The sequence below is a fragment of the Neovison vison genome, chromosome 2 (genome assembly GCF_020171115.1).
Source record: "Neovison vison isolate M4711 chromosome 2, ASM_NN_V1, whole genome shotgun sequence".
NCBI classification, from domain to species: domain Eukaryota; kingdom Metazoa; phylum Chordata; class Mammalia; order Carnivora; family Mustelidae; genus Neogale; species Neogale vison.
The window spans coordinates 27,017,667-27,040,848 of record NC_058092.1 but is presented as its reverse complement, the minus strand read 5'-3'; the positions used below and the strand labels follow the sequence as shown (position 1 = coordinate 27,040,848).

Sequence of the window (23,182 nt, the reverse complement as noted above, 5' to 3'; positions counted from 1 at the left end):
ACAAAACTTTTCATGGAAATTGGACTATAATTAGAATACAACAATCCAGTGTTCTTTCAACTTGCAGGTATTTCCCATTAGCAAGCCAGGGCCACAAAATTGTTTTTTAATAGGTTAGAATAGAAGAGGCACGGGGCTGGCTCAGTGGGTAGAGCATATGACTCTTGATCTCAGGGCTGTGAGTTCAAGACCCATGTTACGCATGGAGATTACTTAAAAAATTAAAAAAAAATTTTTTTTAAAAGGCTAGAATGGAAAACGAAGTACATCATTCAGAGTGACAGTAAGTAATACTACAAAAAATGCTTGTACACATAGGTCTCCACATAAAATAAATTTCTGTATGTGTCAAAGTTAGATAACTGGCAATGGATATTAACTTATTACAGTAATTATTTTATAATACATACATAAAGCAAAGCAATATGATGCATAGCTAAAACTAATGCAATGTTATATACGAACTTTATCTCACTGTAAAGAATTCAAAAACAAAACAAAAACAAGTACCCCCTAGATAATCTTGCTTCTAATGCACAGATATGCTGGAGGATCACTGAGCGAAAGCAAAGCTTAATCAATGATTATCGGCCATCAGAAACTCTTGGTGACCTTACTGGAAACAGATACTTGATTTCCACATCACCCCCGAAAAGATTCTCGTTCTGTAGGTAAGGATGAGAGCCAGAATTTGAGTTCTAAGATATTCCCAAGTGATGCTAATATTGCTGATCCAGAGAGCACCCCTTGAGTAACAGGCTCTAGTTTTTTATGAGCCAGCCATAAATAAACTATGCAGATAGTAAATCACCACACTCAGAGGTTGAAAGCAATCTTCAGATTTATCAAGTCAAGCTCCTTATCAGATGGTCCAATTTCTTCCATGAAAACAGCCCACTAACCCAGCCTATTGAATCTTCTACCAACAAAGATGAACCAATGAATGTCCTACCACACCAGAAATGACTGTTAAGTCCTAATGAAGATGAATGAGTTCCCTAAAGAAGTCCCAACTGAAGATTACAGCTCTCTTTTCTTGTTTGTATTTAATTATGCATTGTTATTGTGGAACTATTCAAGTATGTCATCGTAACCTCTACACATTCAATAAGGACAGATGAGACTCATAGGTGAGATTCACAGAACTTACTTTCACTAATTTTTGCTTTTATCTTTCCCATGGGTGGGGGGGGGAGTTTGAAACCAGGGGAATATTTAGAGCGATTTCATTTTATTTATAACTAAAAGATTTTATTACTAAAAGGTGACCAACAAATGCTGACACTTGATATACCTCTGACAGAAATTACACATAATCAATTTCAACAGTCTACTTTGTACACTATTAAGATAAAAAAACGTGATTTTAAAGCACATTATAAAACACCTTATAAAACAAATAACCATTTGTTCTTCACTGAGGACAACTAAAGGCAACAGACTACTTTATTTAATGTTCACTGATATTTATAGTGCTCTAAAAGTAATTATCAAGAAAGCAGCAATATCTACAAACTGATAACATGCAGAGGCGCATGGGTAGCTCAGTCTGTTGAATGACTTGAGTCTTGATTTCAGCTCAGGTCATGATCTCAGGATAGTGAGATCGAGCCTCCCATCAGATTTCCTTCCACTCAACAGAGTCTACTAAAAATTCTTTCTGTCTCTCTGCCCCTCCCCTCCCCTCATGCACTCTCTATTAGAAACAAAAGAAAGCTTGGGTGCCTCGGTGGCTCAGTCGTTAAGTATCTGCCTTTGGCTCAGGAAATAATCCCCGGGTCCTGGGATGGATCCCCTGCATCAGGTTCCCTGCTCAGCAGGGAGTCTGCTTCTCTCTCTCCCTCTGCCTTCCACTCCCCCTGCTTATCCGCTCTCTGTAAAATAAAATAAAATATAATAAAATAATTGATACATTCCGTATATACCTAAAAACTGTCCAAGGTCTATTAAAACTAAAATACACCACTGTAACAGAATCTCATACACTTTAATGAAGTAAAACATTTACATGTTTTTATAATATTTCAATGCATATTATTTTTGAAAGCAGAATAAAATAAAATTTTAAAAACATCATAAAAGTAAAAGTAATTTAGGCAATAGTTCCGGAAGCACAATGCCACAGAAGTATGAGCAAACAGTTCCAGCTGTGTCCTATAGTTATACATTCCTGCTATTCTTCCTTCTAATCCCAAAATTTCTGTAACATGGTTCTATTATTTATAAAATGAAATTTTTAATTTTCATCTTCTCTCCCTTCTTGCCCACCAGAATCAGCTGATAACTCTTTCTATGAGAAACAGGAACTGTTCATACCCAGAACCCAATTTTTTACCCTATTCCTTATAGCCAGAAAAAACTGCAATGTTAAAATAATAATTTTAAGAGCTATAAGACTGTACAGATTTACATGCACTTTTTTGCTCTCAACAGCATCAGTAAAATTGTAATAATTTCACTCTGTTACTCTTATAAGCTCAGTAAACAAAAGATACACCAATTTTACTAATTGCAAAGGAAGGAAATTCTGGCACAGGCTACAACACGGAAGAACCTTGAGGATATTATGTTAAGTGAAATAAGCCAGTCATAAAAACATAAACATAATATGATTCCACTTATATGAGGTACCCAGAGTAGTCAAATTCATAGATAGAAAGTAGAAGGGTGGCTGACACAGCTAGAGGGAGGAGGAGGGGGGAGTTATTACTTAAAAGAGACCAGTTTCCGTTCTGCAAGATGGAAAATGTTATGGAGACTGGCTGCACAACAATGCCAGTGTACTTAACATTACTGAATTGTACACTTAAAAATGGCTAAGATCGGGTGCCTAGGTGGCTCAGTGGGTTAATCCTCCGCCTTCGGCTCAGGTCATAATCTCAGGGTCCTGGGATCGAGCCCCAAACCAGGCTCTCTGTTCAGCAGGGAGCCTGCTACACACACACACACACACACACTCTCTCTCTCTCTCTCTCTCTCTGCCTACCTCTCTGCTACTTGTGATCTATGAAATAAATAAATGAATTAAAAAAAATTTTTTTTAAATAGCTAAGATCTAGGTAGGGGTGCCTGGGTGGCTCAGTCAATAAAGCATCCAACTTTTTGATTTCGGCTCAGGTGATGATCTCAGGTTTGTGAGATCAATCCCCACATCAAGCTCACGTGCTGGGGGTGGAGTCTACTTAAGAGTCTCTCAAAAAAAAAAAAAAAAAAGCTAAGATGGTAAATTTCAGTTTATGTATATTCACAAATATGTTAAAAAAATTAACATGAAGTTGGGAGAGACAGAACAAAAAATTACTAGTATCAGGAATGAAAGGTACAGTAGTGATGATTTCATAGAGAGTGAAAATAAACAGGGTCACCTGGATGGCACAGCTGGTTAAGCATCTGCCTTCAGCTCAGGTCATGATCCCAGGGTCCTGGGATTGAGTCCCGAACTGGGGTTGCTGCTCAGAGGGAAGTCTGCTTCTTCCTGTGCCCCTCCCCCTGCTCATGCTCTCGGATGCAAACTCTCAAATAAATAAATAAAATCTTTTAAAAATATAAACTTAATTAAGAATAAATTTTTAAAAGCTATGAATTGAATGATAATACATTTAAAAATTATTAAGAACTTTATGGAAGGGAAGCCTGGGTGGCTCAGTCGGTTGGGCCGCTACCTTCAGCTCAGATCATGATCCCAGGGTCCTGGGATCGAGTCCCACATTGGGCTCATTGCTCAGCAGGGAGTCTGCTTCTCTCCACCTCTGCCTGCTTGTGCACTCTCTCTCTCTCTCTCTGACAAATAAATAAAATCTTTACCAAAAAAAAAAAAAGAACTTTATGGAAATAAATGTGCCAGCTTATCTTCACTGTCCAACAAAGGAAGCCACTAGCCACCTATGTCTATTTAAATTAAATTAAAACTTCAGTTCTGCACTCATGACATTTCAAATGCTCAACTGCCACAGTACCTAATGGCTACTATACAATAATAGTGTACATAAAGAACACTTCCATCATCAGCAAAGTTCCTTTTAGCTATGCTGACTTACAGGAAATGCCTTGAAAAGTGCAAACTGCCAAACCAGACATAGAAGAAAAAGGAAATCTGAATAGCACCAGGCCCAAATAACTTTACTAACAAATTAAATATTTAAAGAAATGTAATACCAATCTTACATGAATTCTTTCAATAAATATAAGAGAAAAGAGTAATTCCTAACGAATTTTATGGGATTAGTATTACTCTGGAATCGGAACCAAAGAAAGACATTACAAGAGAACTTGCAAAGCCTGGGTAGCTCAGTCAGGGAAAGCATGGACTCTGGAATTCAGCTCAGGTCATGATCTCAGCATCCTGGAATCAAACCCTGCATGGCAAGCTCAGCATGGACTCTGTTTGTCCCTTCTCCCTGCTCCGCCCCAATCAAAATCTCTCTCTCCCTCTCAATAAATAAATAAAATCTTTAGGGCGCCTGGGTGGCTCAGTGGGGTAAAGCCTCTGCCTTCGGCTCAGGTCATGATCCCAGGGTCCTGGCATGAGCCCTGCATCAGGCTCTCTGCTCAGCAGAGCCTGCTTCCTCCTCTCTGCCTGCTTGTGATCACCGTCTGTCAAATAAACAAATAAAGTCTTAAAAAAAATAAAAAAAATCTTTAACAACAAAAAAAGGAACTTTACACCAATACCCCTCATAAATCTAGATGCTTAAAAGACTAGCATACTTAAAATACTAGCAAACTGAATGAAAATATATAAAACAAATAATACATCAAGACAAAGTAGGATTTAACCCATGAATGCAACATAGGTTTAGTACTGAAATAAGTCAGTTCACCACATAACACAATAAAAGAAAAAACAAAACCATCTCAGTAGATGAAGAGAAATCATTTGACAAAATTTAATATTCATTCATTAAAAAAATCTTTGAGCAAACAACATAAAGAGAAGAGAAAGTCCTCAGACCAGGAAGTATATCTACAAAGATAATAAAGGTCATTTGGAAACCGGAAAAAAGAATTTTCAATCATTATAATGTAATAAAAAGTAGAAATACATTTGAAGGAAGCAAAGAAAGGATTATTATTCAATAACGTAGCAAGGAATCACTGGCCATCTCCGTGCGGGAAAGCTGTTCATAAACTTATCCACAAACAAAAAATCCAGGCACAATACTGGAAAGGCTATAGATAGACAGATATAGATATGTACACATACATATACTTATTTGTTTATTTTTATTTATATTTATATTAAATTTTATAAAACATGTACAAAATATGTAGACTAAGAAGTACAAGATTATTTAGAAACTTAATTAATAATCTAGATACTATTTAAACATTTAGAGAAGACCTAAATAAGAAAACTGAATATATTTAAGATGTCACTTCTCCCCCAAATTAATCTACAGATAATACAATTCCAATCAAAGTCCCAGTGGCTTATCTGTATGTTTATATATTAATTCTAAAATACATATGTAAATGCAAAGGACTTCTACAGACAAAACAATATTTAAGAACAGAGGTGGAGGGCGCCTGGGTGGCTCAGTGGGTTAAGCCTCTGCCTTCGGCTCAGGTCATGATCTCAGGGTCCTGAAATCGAGTCCCACATCAGGCTCTCTGCTTGGCGGAGAGCCTGCTTCCTCCTCTCTCTCTCTGCCTATCTCTCTGCCTACTTGTGATCTCTCTCTGTCAAATAAATAAATATAAAAATCTTTAAAAAAAAAAGAAAGAAAGAAAGAAAGAAAGAAAGAACAGAGGTGGAATGGAGCATCTGGGTGGCTCAGTTGGTTAAGCATTTGACTTCAGGATGGTTATGATCCCAGGGTTTTGGGATCAATCCCTGCAGTGAGCTCCCTGCTCCCTCTCCCTCCGCCCCTCCCCCTGCTCATGCTCTCTCTCTAATAAACAAATAAAATCTTAAAAAAATGTATCTAGAATAGTAAAACAACTTTGAAAAATATGCCTTAGGATAACTGATTTAATATAAAATTAATCAAGACAGTGCGGTATCAGCCTAAGAACAGACCTATAGATCCACAGAACACAGTGAGCCCCGAAATTGACCCAGCATGCAGATAACTGATTTTCAACAGAAGTACCGAGACAAATCAATAAAAGAATAACCTTTTCAATAAATGGTGTTGAATCAATTAGATACCACACACAAAACTATATATTAGATTCTTACATTACACTATATACAAAAACTAAGTTGACATGGATGATGAACCTAATTATAAAAGCTAAAGCTAAAACCATCAAATTTCTAGGGGGAGAAAAGTATAAATATTCATGATCTTGGAATAGGTTTCTTAGGACACAAAGAACACAGACCACAAAAATAGAGAAATAACAATAAAATGAGGGCTTTTTTCATCAAAATTAAAAATGTGCTTTTCAAGGACATATGAGGTCAGGAAAAGCCAAGCCACAAGATGGGTGGATGGATATGAAGAAATTTGCAGACAGATACAGATAGATGGAGATAAATATCCCTACCTATTTCAATCTATTGGTCTATATAACAGAAGACTTGTATCCAAAACATGTAAGAATCCTTACTACCTAATAACAAAAAAACACACTACCGAAGTTAAAATGGGCCATGATTTGAACAGACACTTCACAAAAGAACATTTAAGAATGACCAATCCACACATTAAAAAGATGTGACACATCATTAGCAGGGAAATGCAAATTAAAACCACAATTAGATGCCACTGTCCTTCCCACTAAATTGCCTCAAACTCAAAAGACAAAAAGACCACTTAAATAAAATGGACAAACTCCTTGAAAAATAAAAACTTGCCAGAACTGACAAAAGATGAAATATAAAAATAGAAAAACTTAATTTCTACTTGAAAATTTTAATTTATAACTTAAACTCTCACACCAAGAAATCTCCAAGCCTAAATTTCACTGGTGAATTCTAGAAAACATTTAATAAAGCTATAACTCCAAGTGTAAACAAACTATCCATTTTAACAAAATATTAACAAATGGAATCCAGGAATATATGAATTACCAGTATTTTTCAGCCATTCCACAAGGTAAACTGGGAATATAATTTTAAAAATGGAGGGCGCCTGGGTGGCTCAGTTGGTTAAGCATCTGCCTTCAGCTCAGCTCATGATCCTGGGGTCCTGGGATCGAGTCCTGTCATCGGGCTCCCTGCTTAGTGGGAAGCCTGCTTCTCCCTCTCCCCTTGCTCCTCCGGCCAGTTCATGCTCTCTCTCTTGAGTAAATAATACCTTTTAAAAAAATGTAATAAAGCCTAAGTGATACAAACTAACAATAATTAGCCCTAAATAACAAAATATGAGAACCAACTAACTGAACTCATAAATTAGTCAATGGTGACAACTACCATGATTATCATTTAATGTAATCCTCTAAATTTTAGCAAAAATAATAAATTATATAATTTGAGCAGTCACTGGAAAAGAGAAATAAAATAATTTTAGTTGATAGGGTTTTGTATGGATAACTACAGATTCAAATTTTACTACTACTACTACAAATTTTACTACTAGAGGGGTGCCTGGGTGGCTCAGTCATTAAGTATCTGCCTTTGGCTCAGGTCCTAATCCCAGGGTCCTGAGATGGAGCCCCACATCGGGCTCCCTGCTCAGTGGGAAGCCAGCTTCTCCCTCTCCCACTCTCCCTGCTACTGTTCTCTCTCGTTTCTCTTTCTGTCAAATAAATAAATAAAATCTTTATAAATAAATAAGTGAATAAATAAAATACTACTAGATTTAGGGGCACCTGGGTGGTACAGATGGCTAAGCCGCCAACTCTTGGTTTCCGCTCAGGTCATGATCTCAGGATCACGAGTTGGAGACCCATTTCAGGCTCAATGCTATGCAGAGCTTGCTTGAGATCCTCTCTCCCTCTTCCTGTAACCACCCCTCTCTTTAAAAAACTAAAATAACAAAAGATGGGGTGCCTGGGTGGCTCAGATAATTAAGTGTCCCACTCTTGGTCTCAGCTGAGGTCTTGATCTCAGGGTCATGAATCAAGCCCCTCATTGGGTTTCACAATGGGCAGAGCCTACTTAAAAAAATAGATAAAATTAAAATTAAATTAAATAAAATGAACAAATGATAAAATTAAGAAGGCAATGGCTTAACACAGCAGGAAAATGTCTATACCCAAAGCCAATGCATATATAGTAATAATAAAATATTTTTATAATAATACATACAAATAAAACCAATGACACTGGTATAGAAATAAATATTAATATATAGTAATATATAATTTTGTAAATATTAACAGAACTTTAACAATTTCCAGAAAGAGATTCCCACACATATAGAACTTAAATATATCACAGTGCCAATTCAGTTCAGTGACAAAAAGATCAACTATTTAGAGGAAAAGATGAATTATTTAATATCCAGTAGCATACGCCATCCATCTGAAAAAAAAGAGTAAATCCTAATCTTATCCTACATCCAAAAATAAATGTCAAATTAATTAAGACTTAAATGCTAAAACATAAAAAGCTTACAAGGTAATCCTCTACAGGTCATAAAATGTTACTGAAAAGCATTAAAGATTTAAATAAATGGAAAGACATACCAAGTTCATAGATAGGAGACTAAATATTACATACATACAAATCCTCTGTTCATCTACAGACTCGGGAAAATTCCAATCAATTCCCAGCAAGATTTTGTTATTTTATTTTGTTATTTAAAGGAAATTGGTAAAATATTTCTAAAATGAACACTGGCAAGAATCAGCAAAATATTCCTAAAGAACAATTTTCTGGGGGCACCTGGGTGGCTCAGTGGGTTAAAGCCTCCGCTTTTGGCTCAGGTAGTGGTCCCAGGGTCCTGGGGTCGAGCCCCGGATTGGGCTCTCTGCTTAGCAGGGAGCCTGCTTCCTCCTCTCTCTCTCTCTGCCTGCGTCTCTGCCTACTTGTGATCTCTGTCTGCCAAATAAATAAATAAAATCTTAAAAAAAAAATCTTAAAAAAACCAAAACAATTTTCTGGGATGTGAACAATCAGATTATCAAGATTTATCATACATCAAATTAATTAAAACAACATGGTACTGCCCAGAAATAAACAAATAGCCTACCCAAAAATGTGGGGAAAACCCCAGATACACGTTATAGAGTAGGTTCGTAGATCACCATGAAAAAAGAAATACTACTTGATAAATGGTGGTGAGACAATCTGTTTAGCATTATGAAAAAAATCAAAATAAGAAACCTTAACCCAAGCTATATAAACATTTAAATCTAAGATAATTCAAGAGCTACATGTAAAAGATAAAATCAATGACTATTTCAGGAAATAATATACAAGGTCTCTTTCTTATCTCAGCCTAGATAAGCTTTTCCAAAATGAAACTTTTTTTTAAAAGCAAACATAAAGGAAAAGACTCATAAATTTACTATGATTCAACTGCATTAAAATTAACTTCTCCTTATGAAAAAACTTTAAAAACACAAGTCATGAATTGGAAGTTATTTGCAATAACTGTAAGTGATGAATTTTTGTTAAGGATATTTAGAGAGCTTCTCCAATTCAGTTAAGAAAAGATCAAGAACAGGGGCGCCTGGGTGGTTCAGTGGGTTAAAGCCTCTGCCTTCAGCTCAGGTCATGATCCCAGAGTCCTGAGATCGAGCCCCGCATCGGGCTCTCTGCTCAGCAGGTAGCCTGCATCCCCCTCTCTCTCTCTGCCTGCCTGCCTGCTGCCTACTTGTGATCTCTGTCTGTCAAATAAATAAAATCTAAAAAAAAAAAGAAAAGAAAAGACCAAGAACCAAATAGCAAGTGGACAACACATTTAATTAAACAGGTATTTTGCCAAAGAGGAAACAGAAATGGCTAAAAACATGAAAAAATTCAACTAAATTACTAATCAAGGAAATGCAATGTTTTAAAAAATATCAATTCCATGTTGTATCTACCATACTGGCAAAATTTAAAAGTCCAATATCATCACGTGTTGGCCAGATGCACAGTGAAAAAAACTCTGAACACAATGGTATAAGTGAAAATAGATAAACTACTTAGGAAAATAAATTCTGCATTTCTGATTAAGTTGAGAATATACACAGGCCAGGATTGAGCGATCACCGTCCCATATATACTCTTGAACAAGGGCAGATGAACTACGTGTGCATGCCAGATCCAGAATTTTTAAATGGTTTTAAAAAAAAACCAACAAACAAAGGAGAAACATTTCCTGACATATGGAAAATTATGTGAAATTCAAAATTCAGTGTCCACAGTTTTACTGGAAACAGACACATTAATACCCTTACATACCTGCCAAGAATGCACAGCTGAGTTGTTACAATAGAAACAGTATGACCTATGACTACACTGAGACACAGTTATGCTTCCATCACAGCAAATTTACTGCAGTGGTAACAATGAGAGCTATAACATTTTCTGCTAAGCTCATGGAGTAGAGAGGAAGTAACAAGACCTTTCAATACCAGAAACAAAGAATAGTAATTTTAGACCACTTGCCTAAAATAGCAATCAATGTACTTCCTACAATTTGACTTCCAGGGCCCTAAAATAAAGAAATTGGATCCCAAATATTACAGGTGGGGAATCTTTGAAGTATGTTCATATCTGAGGGGAGATCAACCCAACCCAACCCAAAGAACTAGACTGACTAACATTGCAACTGTGGTTTGAACAAAAGTTCTTTTTGAAAGGGCTATTTAAAGCTTTGCGCAGTGGCAGTATCGTAGCCAATGAGGTTTATCCAAGGTGCGATTATTGCTAATTAAAGGCGCCTTTAAAGAGCTCAGTCTTAGGATACTGAATTATACACTTAAAAATAATTAAGATTGGGGGTTGTCTGGATAGCTCGTTTCCTTGGGAAGCCAACTCTTGGTGACTCTTGGTTTCAGCTCAGGGCAAGAACTCAGGATCCTGGGACTGAGCCACACATCCAGCTGCGCGCTCAGCAGGGAGCCTGCTTGATTGAGGCTTTGGTCTCTCACTCTCCCTCTGCCCCTCCCAGCCACTCACATAGGAGCTCCCTTTCTCTCTCCCTAAATAAATAAATACATAAATAAACCTTTAAAGAAAATAATTAAGATGCTATATTTTATGTTTTTACCATGATTTTTTAAAATTGTATTTACTGAATAAATACAAATCACTGATAAATGAATCACAGCTACATACAACAGTATATAGTCAAGTCTCGGGAATACATAATAAACAGAAAGTGGTAACATATACAACAGAATTCAAAAACTATACAAAGTCCATAAACAAGCAAAACTAAAGAATATCTTGTTAATGATGTAGAGGTCATAAAAAGTATACAGAAAAGCAAGGAAATAAGCAAAATCCAGGATAATAGCTATTTGGAGACAAGAACAAAATGGGACTGAAGGATTGGCATGAAACACACAAAAAAATGCACATTTTAATTTTATTTTTTTAATATTTTATTTATTTATTTGACAGAGATCACAAGTAGGCAGAGAGGTAGGCAGAGAGAGAGGAGGAAGCAGGCTCCCTGCTGAACAGAGAGCCTGATACGGGGCTCAATCCCAGGACCCTGGGATCATGACCTGAGCGAAGGCAGAGGCTTTACCCCACTGAGCCACCCAGTCGCCCCAATGCACATTTTTTAAAAGCAGGGTGGTGAAGCCAAGGGTTTTTATTTTTAATATAGCTCACATTATAAATATTTTGTATTTAATGTTTTATAAAAGTATTTTCTCATACTCCAAGAAACGAAGCATATATTCCAAGGGTAAGGAAAACTTTTTTAACCAAGACTGCAAACTGTGATTGTAAAAAGATCAAATTTTTTAATATTAAAAACATTTGTTTAGGGGCACCTGGGTGTCTCAGCTGGTTGAGCAGACTTGGCCTCAGGTCATGATCCCAGAGTCCTAGAATCGAGTCCAGCATCCGGCTCCCTGCTCAGCGGGGAGTCCACTTCTCCCTCTACCTCCTACTTGTGTTGTCTCTCTCTTCTGCATGCTCTCTCTCTCAAATAAATAAATAAAGTCTTGAAAAATTTTTTGTTTAGGAAAAGATGACGCAAACAAAAGGAAACAAAAAAAAGGAAATCAAAAACCCCTACTCCATTATTTAAAGAACTGTAGGTCACATATTCTGAAAGTTAAATTTTCTGAGTGAATGACTATCTTTTTAAAAGTACACCTGAGGGTGCCTGGGTGGCTCAGTGGGTTAAGCTTCTGCGTTCAGCTCAGGTCACGGTCTCAGGGTCCTGGGAACAAGCCCCGCATCGGGCTCTCTGCTCAGCGGGGAGCCTGCTTCCCTTCCTCTCTCTCTCTGCCTGCCTCTCTGCCTACTTGTGATCTCTGTCAAATAAATAAATAAAATCTTTAAAAAAAAAAAAAAAGGTATACCTAAATCTTCTTTCAGATTTATCTTTACCATGCCTACTATGACTCACCTTACCAACTAATATTACAGTATTAAAAAAGCCTGGCACGGCTGGGTGGCTAGTCAGTTGAGATTTGGACTCGATTTCAGCTCGGGTCATGATCTCAGGGTCCCATGAAGCCCCACATTGTCGGGGATCCATGCTCAGCATGGAGTCTGCTTGGGAATCCCTCACTCAATCTCCCACTGCCCCTCCCCCTGCTTATGTGTGCATGTGTGCACTCTTGCTAAATAAATACATAAAATCTTTTTAAAAATTTAAATTTAGGGATGCCTGAGTGAATCAGTCAGTTGGGCGTCTGCCTTCAGCTTGGATCATGACCCTGGGGTCCTGGGGATCAAGTCCTATATCAGGCTTCTTGTTCAGAAGGCAGTCAGCTTCTCCCTCTGCCTGCTGCTTCCCGTTTGTTTTCTCTGACAAATAAAGAAAATCTTTAAAAATATATTTTTTTGAAATTTTTTGAAAATTTTAAGACTACAAATTGTCATGAAAAAACTTTAAGATAACGGGCAAAGGATACTTATTTAGTTAACAAATATTTATAACTAGACAATACAGAGGAGCCAGTCCAAATGCTGAACTTATTAAAAACTGCTTAATTCAATTCAACAGGAGTTAAGAAAAATGCAGAATAAAGTTAATAATGTGCTATTTCATATCCATCAGATCGCCAATCCTGAAGAAGAACTAAAATATACATTAATGGGATGGAGGGTGTTCTTATACATTTCTCATGGAAATGTAAGGCATTCAAATTTTGAAAAGCAGGCAAGCAACATCTATTAAAATTACACATACCTTTACTGAACAATATCCACTCTTCATAATCTATGTATACATACAAAATGGACATTTTTAACCCACATAAGGACATTCTTAAAGGATTTTTAATGCATCATCATTTATTATGGTAAAAAAAACTAAAATAGTATCAATGCCTAGCAGGGCAAAAGATGACTTGTACATCTAAATCATGGGATATTACAAAGAGCTGGAGCTCTCCCAGTTGAGGTGGAAGGGTATCATGAAATACTCCCTAAATGAGAGAAGGTAGGCAGAAAAATCTACGTAAATGATGATACCACCTGCTGAACAAAAAATTTTTAAAAAGCTTCAAAACCCTTACATATATTTATCTGTATATATTTATGCAAATAATGATTTTAGAAACAATGGAGAAAAACATGGAAGACTACCTACAAAGGTGTAGGTGGGATGGGGGTATAGGGACAATAATATGGAAAGGAAAAACTGGGGCACCTGGGTGGCTCCGTTGATAAAGCATCTGCCTTTGGCTCAGGTCAAGATTCCAGGGTCCTGGAATGAAACCTGTCAGGCTCCCTGCTCAGCAGGGCATCTGCTTCTCCCTCTCCATCTGCCCCTCCCTTCCATTTGTGCTCTCTTTTGTGTTCTCTATCTCAAATAAAAAATTTTTTTAAAAAAAAGCATTTAAAAAAAGGAAAGACTAAGAGAGAAAACGTTACTTGTAAAAAAAATCATATATGATCAGATTCATCAGTCTGTGTTTCTATATTATAGGAAGTAGTCAATGTTACGAAGATCCAAATATAGACCTAAAAGATTAATTTTTTTAAAGTCATCTTCTGATACACAATAAAATATCCTATGATGGCATTATATGTTGTGAAGTCAGGTTGTATTTTCCAAATATGGCTGCAACAGTAGCTCCTGTCTACATGGTTTTCTACAATGTGACTTTGACCCTTCTGTCAAGAAGTGAGGTATGAATACTTTTTTCTTCTAAATCTAAACATGCTTATGACCGACTTCCTCATAGCCAAAAGAATGTGGCAGAAGTGATGCTATGTGACTTCTGAAGGTAGGTCAGAAAAGATACAGCTTCCGCCTTATTCACCGAACTACTCTTGCTTGGAGCCTGAGCCACCAACAAAAATGTCTGACTATCCTGAGGCTGCCATGCTGGCACATAGGAGGCACTCAAGCTGGCAGTCCCAGTTTTTGTGCCCTCAAAGCCCAGACCAGATATGAATGAATAAACTTACAGATTATTCCACGACCACTAAGATCAGGAGAGCTAGTTACCTCTCACTATGTAGTCTAAAAAACCTGTTATCTCTCAAAAATATTAACAAACTAATTCCAAAGAGAAAGAAAGTACTCATAGATCCTACTTATGGAAGTTACCTTAATCAACAAAACAAAAAATTGCATATTTTCCTTGACTCAGTAACGCTAGATAAGAAAACTTATCTTAAGAATACAAATTCCCTTAGATGATTCATCACTTCTATTCTTGGAATTTATTCTACAGAAAAGGATACACTTGCTTTGTCTACTTCAACAAGTAAATAACAATGTGTATAGGAATACATACTTAATATTGTTTGTAATAAAAAAAACTGAAAATAATATACATATATATAAAAGAGTAAGTTGGTTAAATTATAATACAGCCATACAATGAAATACCAAGTAGCCATCAGAAAGGATGGAATAGGCCAAAATCCACTGACATAGAAAGACGTTTAGGCAGTTGAATAAAAAAAGCAAGAACAGTACCAAACGATCCCTAGAGACATACAAAAATCCCCATTCATCATCTATAGATCTGTATATATTCACAGAAAAAAAGTCTGGAAAGATATATATTAAACTTTTAAAACTGATTGTTTTTAGAGAATAGTGAAGACAAAGGCTTTCATTTTCTATTTTTCTCATTTTTGTATTATAAAATTGAATGTATTACTTTTATAATCCTAAGAAACAAAGTTGGGTTTTTTTTTTTTTTTTAGAGAATCATGTAAAACAGAAAGACTATAAACAGAAAATTAAGAGACCCTATAAACAAAGTAGAAACTTTTACTGAATAGTAATTATAAGCTTCTATATGATTCATACATACACAAAACATGGCTATATTTCAACATTAATAACTGTGAGAATAAAATATTTACTAAAAAATAGTAAAACTCTTACAATTAAGATTAATTTGCTGAAGATATTAACAGGGTGATGATATCTAAACTAAATCAAATTATACCATCACATTAATAGGCCCTAATTAAACACTGTTACAGATAAATGCTCTATCTAGACTTGATTACTATCTATCTCAAGACATGACTGTTTTTTTTTCTAAAATGGTACTTACAGTTCTCTACAATTTCATCAAAAACTGCACCAGTTTTCTGCTCAAACTGAAAAAGCAAAAAAGGAAAGAAAAAAATAACATTATTGTCACATTCTATCTTACTTTCCAGTATCCCTCTTCACTCCGCTAAAAGCTGTAATTTCCAACCCAAAGTATATAAATTCACAACATAAACAAAACACTGCCACACAGAGTAAAATTTAGAACAAAAGAAATCCTTACATGAAAGCCCCAAACCAAAAATAAATACATGCCCTCATATAAAAAACTTATTTTTAAATCACTTTTAAGTCACAAAATACAGTCATGTACATTTAAAATAGTAATAATAAAGACAGCCACACTTACAAAAAACTTACTAACACTTAACTGGTAACTACATAAAACTTCTAATCAAAATTAAACAGAACAATCAGCATCAAATACGCTTTGCTCTTGGCCAGAAATCTGCTACTCTTCAAATGAAAGCCAAATTTTCAAATTTTCATTTTAGAATTTTCAAATGAAAGCCAAATTTCCAAATTTTCAAATTTCAAATGAAATAGGATGGTACCTATTTCCATAATGTTATGGCCTAAGACTGAAGCAGAGCCAAGTCTGAAGTAATTTTGGATCCTTAAGACAGAGATCCAGAAGGGGTGGGGGGAGGGATGGGACTCACTCAGTGGTGAGGCATGCCACTCTTGATCTCTGGGTTGTAAGTTCGAGCCTCATGTTGGGTGTAGAGATTATTTAAAAAAAAAAAAAAAGGAAAATTTTATCTATCTATCTATCTATCTAACAAGACCTGGATGGGGGCGGGGGGGACTACAACAAAGGCAACTCTACTCAGAAGCTAAAGACATTCCCATGCTCCATTTTAGTCTGTAAAGTTCTCCTCATTTTGGAAAGTGTGAGCATTCCAGCCTCTTGTTTTTCTTCCTACTACTCATCAAAAGGCAAGAACACAAGGAAGGCTGCTTCTTGATAAACATTGTCCACTGAAGCCCAAAGTATGTATCCCCATTCAAGAGAGAAACTTCTCAAAAAGAACTGCCTAGATACCTACGTAACTACAGAGGAAACACAAAACCTGGCTGTAGTAATCTATAGTATCTGAAATGTATAAATGTGAAGAGACAACCAACGATCCCAGGTTTCTGAAATAAATGAACTATGTGAAGGATGGGCGCCTGGGTGGCTCAGTGGGCTAAACCTCTGCCTTCAGCTCAGGTCATGACCTCAGGGTCCTGGGATCAAGCCCTACATCGGGCTCTCTGCTCAGTGGGGAGGCTGCTTCCCCCTCTCTCTCTGCCTGACTCTCTGCCTACTTGTGATCTCTCTGTCAAATAAATAAATAAAATCTTAAGAAGAAAAATTAAAAAAAAAAGTGTGAAGGAGAAAGCTCAAGGTGAATAAAGAGAATCAATACTCTCGAAGGAAACAATTTACAGAAAGGAAACTTCTAAAAAAAAAAAAAATAGAAACAATCATGACAAGGAGACAAGGAACTACTTGGAAACAGAAAAATGACTGCAAAAATTTAAATTTTACTGGAAAGCCTAGTGATAAAATTCTGTTTCAAAAACAAAATCACAGGGCTCCTGGGTGGCTCAGTCGTTAAGCGTCTGCCTTTGGCTTAGGTCATGATTCCAGCATCCTGGGGTCAAGTCCCACATCGGGCTCCCTGCTTGACAGAAAGCCTGCTCTCTCTCCCACTCTCCCTGCTTATATTCATTCTCTCTCTCTCCCTCCCTCTCTCTCTCTCTGTGTGTTAAATAAATAAATAAAATCTTAAAAAAAAAAACAAAAACAGGGTGCCTACGTGGCTCAGTGGGTTAAAGCCTCTGCCTTCGGCTCAGGTCATGATCCCAGGGTCCTGGGATCGAGCCCTGCATCGGGCTCTCTGCTCCGCAGGGAGCCTGCTTCCTCCCCCTCTCTCTCTGCCTGCCTCTCTGCCTGCTTGTGATCTCTGTCTGCCAAATAAATAAATAAAATCTTAAAAAAAAAAAACAACCCTTTAAATAAAAACAAAAACAAAAACAAAGTCAAAGAGCTAGAAAAGACAGCCTGTATGATGACATGGAAGGACTGAAGTAGTAGGTCTAGGAGCAATCTCAAAGGCACCCCCACAGGAGAGAATAATGGAAAGGTGAAATAACAGAAGAAAATTTTCCTCAACAAAAAAATACAAACACTTGAGACTGAATGAGCCTACCAAACACCAAAGAGGAAATGGAAAAAAGATACATCCTGGTGAAATTTCAGAATTCCAAAAGAAAACAGCAGAGTAGTAAAAAAAAATTATACTGTAGGTGATTCATAAAACACATTTAACATAACTGAACTCAACTATATAAACATGAAAAAGAATGGAAAGAAATAGTAAAGGCCACTCCACCTACCAACTACCCAATGAGTTATGACCCAAAATAAAAGAGAAATGGGACATGTGACTCGGCAAGCCAAAAAATCAAAGTACTTGTGTGAACAGAAGGGGATCTAAGCATTTAAAGATAAGACACATGTTGTACAATCCTGCCCCTATACACTTTGCATACACAACAGAAGAAACTACAATCTTGCTCAAGGATATAAGAAAAGATAAAACATAGTAGTGACACTACCCATGGTGATATGTCTATACTTTATGGGTAAATTAGAGGGATTTTCTAAGATAAATTGGATTATATACCATTTACATATAATTATATGAGCGGATTATAAAACCTAAGCGAGGGGCGCCTGGGTAGCTCAGCGTAGATTAAAGCCTCTGCCTTTAGCTCAGGTCATGATCCCAGGGTCCTGGGATCAAGCCCCCGCACTGGGAATCTCTGCTCAGCAGGGAGCCTGCTTCCTCCTCTCTCTCTCTCTGCCTACTTGTGATCTCTGTCAAATGAATAAATAAAATCTTAAAAACAAACAAACAAACAAACAAACAAAACCTAAGCCATAATACAGTATTGTGATTTAGTCTCCTAACTAAAACCATGTTCTGTAAGAAACAACAATCAAGCTGATATCACACTTCTCTGCAAGCTGGAACACAAAAGCTCAATGATTTTCAAGTTCTAAGAGAAAAAAAAAAACTTATACCATACAAATTTTATTATGAAAAATACTTAACAAAATGGATTAAAATTATACTGGACACAAGAAACAGAAGCAACTACTTATGATTCAGAAGAAATAAAAAGACCTAGATGGGAAGAACATAAGAAGACACTTCAGAAAACACTTTTGTTTGTTTGGCAAAAATTCTACGATTCAATTTTCTTCTCTACAGTTCAAAACAGAAACTGCTTTCTTACCTCTCTTTCCCTCCCTCCCAAACAGAAAACAAAAACAAAGACAAAGACTGAAAATATTGCCACGGATGCCAAACAACTAACAAGTTTGTTTGTAATATACAGTATCATCCACAATGTGTCCCCCCCCACTTTTTTTCTGACACTGGTAAACATTTCAAAACCATAGAGACAAAATGGATTAGTGCCTGCCTAAAGCTGAAGGGAGTAGCAAGAGTAGGAATGCTTTTTCTTTCTTTTCTTTTTTTAATTGTAGTATAGTTGACACAGTCAGTGTTAGTTTCAGGTTTACAACACAGAGATACAACAATTCTCTGTGTTATACATTATGCTATGCTCACCAGAAGTATTGCTACCACATATCACTAATATGACATGATTAAAATACCACTGACTATATTCCTTATGCTATACCCTTCATCCCCATAACCTCCTCATTTCCTTACTGGAAGCCTGTACCTCCCATTCTCCTTGACTGCTTTTTGCCCAGCACCACACCCTCTGACAACCACCAGTTTGCTCTCCGTACTTATGGGTCTGGTTCTCCTTTTTGCTTATTCATTTGCTTTATGAGATACCACACACAAGTGAAATCACTTTGTTTTTGTCTTTCTCTGGCTTATTTCACTTAGCCTAATACTCTCCAGGGTCATGCATGTTGTCACAAATGGCAAATCTCCTCCTTTTCTATGGTTGAGTAATATTCCATTGTGTACCTATACCACATTTTCTTCATCCATTCATCCAGCGATAGACATTAAGGTTGCTCCATATCTTGGCTACTGTAAATAATGCCACAATAAATAAGGTTGCATGTACCTCCTCAAATGAGTGTTTTCATTTTCTCTGAGTAAAGACCCAGTAGTGGAATCACACAGTATTTCTATTTTTAGTTTTTTGAGGAACCTCTATACAGATGCTTTCCTGTGGCTGTATAATTTATATTCCCAACAGTGCACAAGGGTTCCTTTTGCTCTACATGTTTCTTGTGTTACTTCTGCCATTCTGACAGATGTGAGGTGATATCTCATTGTGATCTTGATTTCTATCTCCCCAAAGATTAGTGATGTTGCACATCTTTTCATGAGTCCGGTTAGCCATCTCTACATCTTCTTTGGGAAAATGTATGTTCAGATCCTCTGTCCATTTTTAATCAAATTATTTGGTTCTTTTTCATGTTGTGTAAGTTCATTACATACGTGAGATATTAACCTTTTTATCAGGTTTATCATTTGCAAATATCTTCTCCCATTCACTAGGCTGCCTTTCCATTTTATTGGTTTCCTTCACTGTGCAAAAGCTTTTTATTTTGGTATATTTTATTTTTGCTATTATTTCCCTTGCCTGAAGAGACATACTAGAAAAATGCTGCTAAGGTCAAAGTCAAAGAAATTACTGTTTATATTTTCTTCTAGGAGCTTTAAGGTTTCAGGCCTCACATTTAGGTCCTTAACGCATTTTGAAATTATTTTTTTGTATATGGTGTAAGAAAGTGGTCCAGTTTCATTTTTTGTATGTAACTGTCCAGTTTTTCCTACCACTTACTGAGAAGACTGTTTTTTCCCTTCTTAACCGCCTTTGTCATAGACTAACTAACAATATAAACATGGGCTTATTTCTGGGCTTTCTATTCTGTTCCACTGATCTATGTGTCTAGATGTAGTATCTAGACACATAGATACTAGATACCACAGTACTGGTACTGTACCAGTACTATACTTTTTTATTACAGCTTTGTAGTCAGTCAATATGGGTACAGGACTTCTTTCTCGGTGATGAAAATGTTCTTAAACTGACTGCGATAGCACAACAATGAAAATATTAAAAACTACTGAAATGTGTGGCTGCTCAACAATGTGCAAGCAGGTAACACTAAAAATACTCTCAATTAAATGACAGGCAAGACTCCAGAACACCTATTTCACCTATAATCTCAACAAATGGGTGACAAAAACTTATAAGTAACAACTTAGTTTGGTGATGATATAATGGTTTTATGAACCATGTTTGAGTGATTCTTGTCCAACCTGTACATTTATAAGTAAGAAATTAGTATAAGCAGTTTTTATAAATTTATCTATGAAATTAATGTCCTACTAGTCATCCCTCACATTTCATATACATTTAACTGAATTTAAAAGCCAACCCAATTTAATTTTTAAGAGTCTGTAATAATTATTGTGTATATGCAGGGAGTTTCTCAATACTATGAAACCAAAAGTAAAAATTTTTTAAATAAACAAGTGTGGATACTGATTTAAGACAAAAAATACCAGTTCATTTTTAATTGTAGAAATAGTCTCATGGGTTCTACCCATTAACTTCAGAACATGTAAATGTTACATGCATAAACTTGTAAAATAAAACTTACAACCTTAAAAAGTATAACCGCAAATGAGAGCATGTGCTCCAGTCTCAGGTCACATGAGTCTGAATCCAACTCTGGCCACTTATCAGATAAACAACTTTTAGACTTAAATTTCCTCATCCATAACATATAAAAATAGTAATACCTACTACCCAGGATTGTCCAGATGATTAAATGAATATATTAAGCATGGTGCTTAGCAAACTGTAAATTCACAATAAATGCAAGCTATAATTATCACACTACTAAAAGATATCTTCCCTTGATTTAAAAATTAGGGTTCATGGGGCGCCTGGGTGGCTCAGTGGGTTAAAGCCTCTGCCTTCGGCTCAGATCATGATCCCAGGGTCCTCGGATCGAGCCCCACATCGGGCTCCCTGCTCAGCAGGGAGCCTGCTTCCTCCTCCCTCCTCTCTGCCTGCCTCTCTGCCTACTTGTGATCTCTGTCTGTCAAATAAAATAAATGAAATCTTAAAAAAAAAAAATAGGGTTCACTACAACATTTCACTTATAAAATATATCTACTGCTTAAAATAAAAGGAAAGCTCTAGGCAAATGACTCAGCCCCTATATTGCAAAAATTAAGCACTGGGGATAAAGTACATTTTTAGTTATAAAACAAAACACTAGAAGTAGAGGGAAAAAATCCAAATATACTGTGAATTGGTAAGCATTACCACCCACACCCACCTGAAAAGAAAAAAAAAAAATCACAATTAGAAATTTACTGTATCTTGGGATAAGTTTTTTTTTATAAAGATTCTACTTACTGGGGCACCTGGGTGGCTCAGCAGGTTAAGCATCTGCCTTCTGCTCAGGTCATGATCCCAGTCCTACATCAGACTCCTTGCCAAGCAGGGAGCCTGCTTCTCCCTCTCCCTCTACCTGCCACCCATCCCTGCTTGTATGTTCTCGCTCTGTCAAATAAATAATTAAGTAGAGACTGAAAACTGTCAAATGTGCTTCATTTTATTCCTCTTTTCTAAAAACGTGATCTTTTCATAACTGGGCCCTTTTTCCTTTTAGTCACAGCCCCAAGACCCTAGAAGTCAAACGAGAACTCTCAAAATTAGGGTGTTCCCCTATTCCCTTCAACTGATCAATAGTAAGAATCTTCATTTCTATCTCTGAAACATCTTGGTGTTTCAGATAAATCTCTACCAGGATGAGCTAACCTATACAAGAAGTCAGGAACTGTTCCTTAATTTAAGATCTAAAGGATGATTACCAAGAATTAAAACATGTGAAAAGGTAGAAGAGAAGATTAAAGAAAAGAACAGCAAATGTAAAGGTTCTTAGAAGGAGCAAGAATAGAAAATTCAAGAAATAGAAAGTCTAGGCGAATTAGAATTCTGTGAGTAAAGCAGGCCAGTCTGTAAGATAAAACTAATGCCAACTCATGGGCCAAACACCACAGGACATTCTTCACAGATGGGGTGACCACACTCCACTTAACAAGTGGTACCGTTGTTTATGACTATCATATCCATTTAGTTATTAATGTGCTCCTCTTCACTCTCAAAACTGTCTTAGTTTCTCAGTTTGGTCCCCTAAATATTAGTGTTTAGATAATGGTCTTTACCTTAAGGAAAAGCACTGGAAGAGATGTCAGGAAATAATTCCTCAGGCTATGGAGTGAAAGTAATTTCTCACTCCTACCCAAATTTCTAATCATACTACTCTCCTATTGTTTTTCTACCTACTGGTAATGACATCTACCTGATGAAACCCCATTGCTTCTTCAAAGTGTGGCTATTCAAGGAAGCCTTGCCTGATAACCCACTGAGGCACATTTAACTTACGTATATGTCAGTATCACTTTCTAGATAAAACTTTTTTCATCCTGGGATACCTACAGGCCCTAATATATTGTACTGTGCCTATTGTAATGCATTAGTGTTATCTCGTATATTAACCAAATGCCGTTGATTCTTCATTTCTTAATTTTTATTATGTAAAATCTGCAAGATACATTACAATAGAACGATTT

At 36.5% G+C, this 23,182-nt stretch overlaps 1 protein-coding gene and 1 pseudogene across 2 annotated transcripts in view; one reads left to right on the top strand and one right to left on the bottom strand.

The window, feature by feature from the left end:
• Nucleotides 1-23,182, bottom strand: part of ZMYM4 (zinc finger MYM-type containing 4) — a 148,374-nt gene that overhangs the window by 64,539 nt on the left and 60,653 nt on the right. For both annotated transcript variants that reach the window (XM_044237782.1, XM_044237781.1), the window contains one exon: nucleotides 15,538-15,583. Coding sequence is in view for 1 of the 2 variants with exons in the window: in XM_044237781.1 (XP_044093716.1) it covers nucleotides 15,538-15,583 (46 nt within the window). In the remaining variant the exon portion in view is untranslated. The remainder of the gene's footprint in view (nucleotides 1-15,537; nucleotides 15,584-23,182) is intronic.
• Nucleotides 10,694-10,821, top strand: LOC122901453 (annotated as a pseudogene).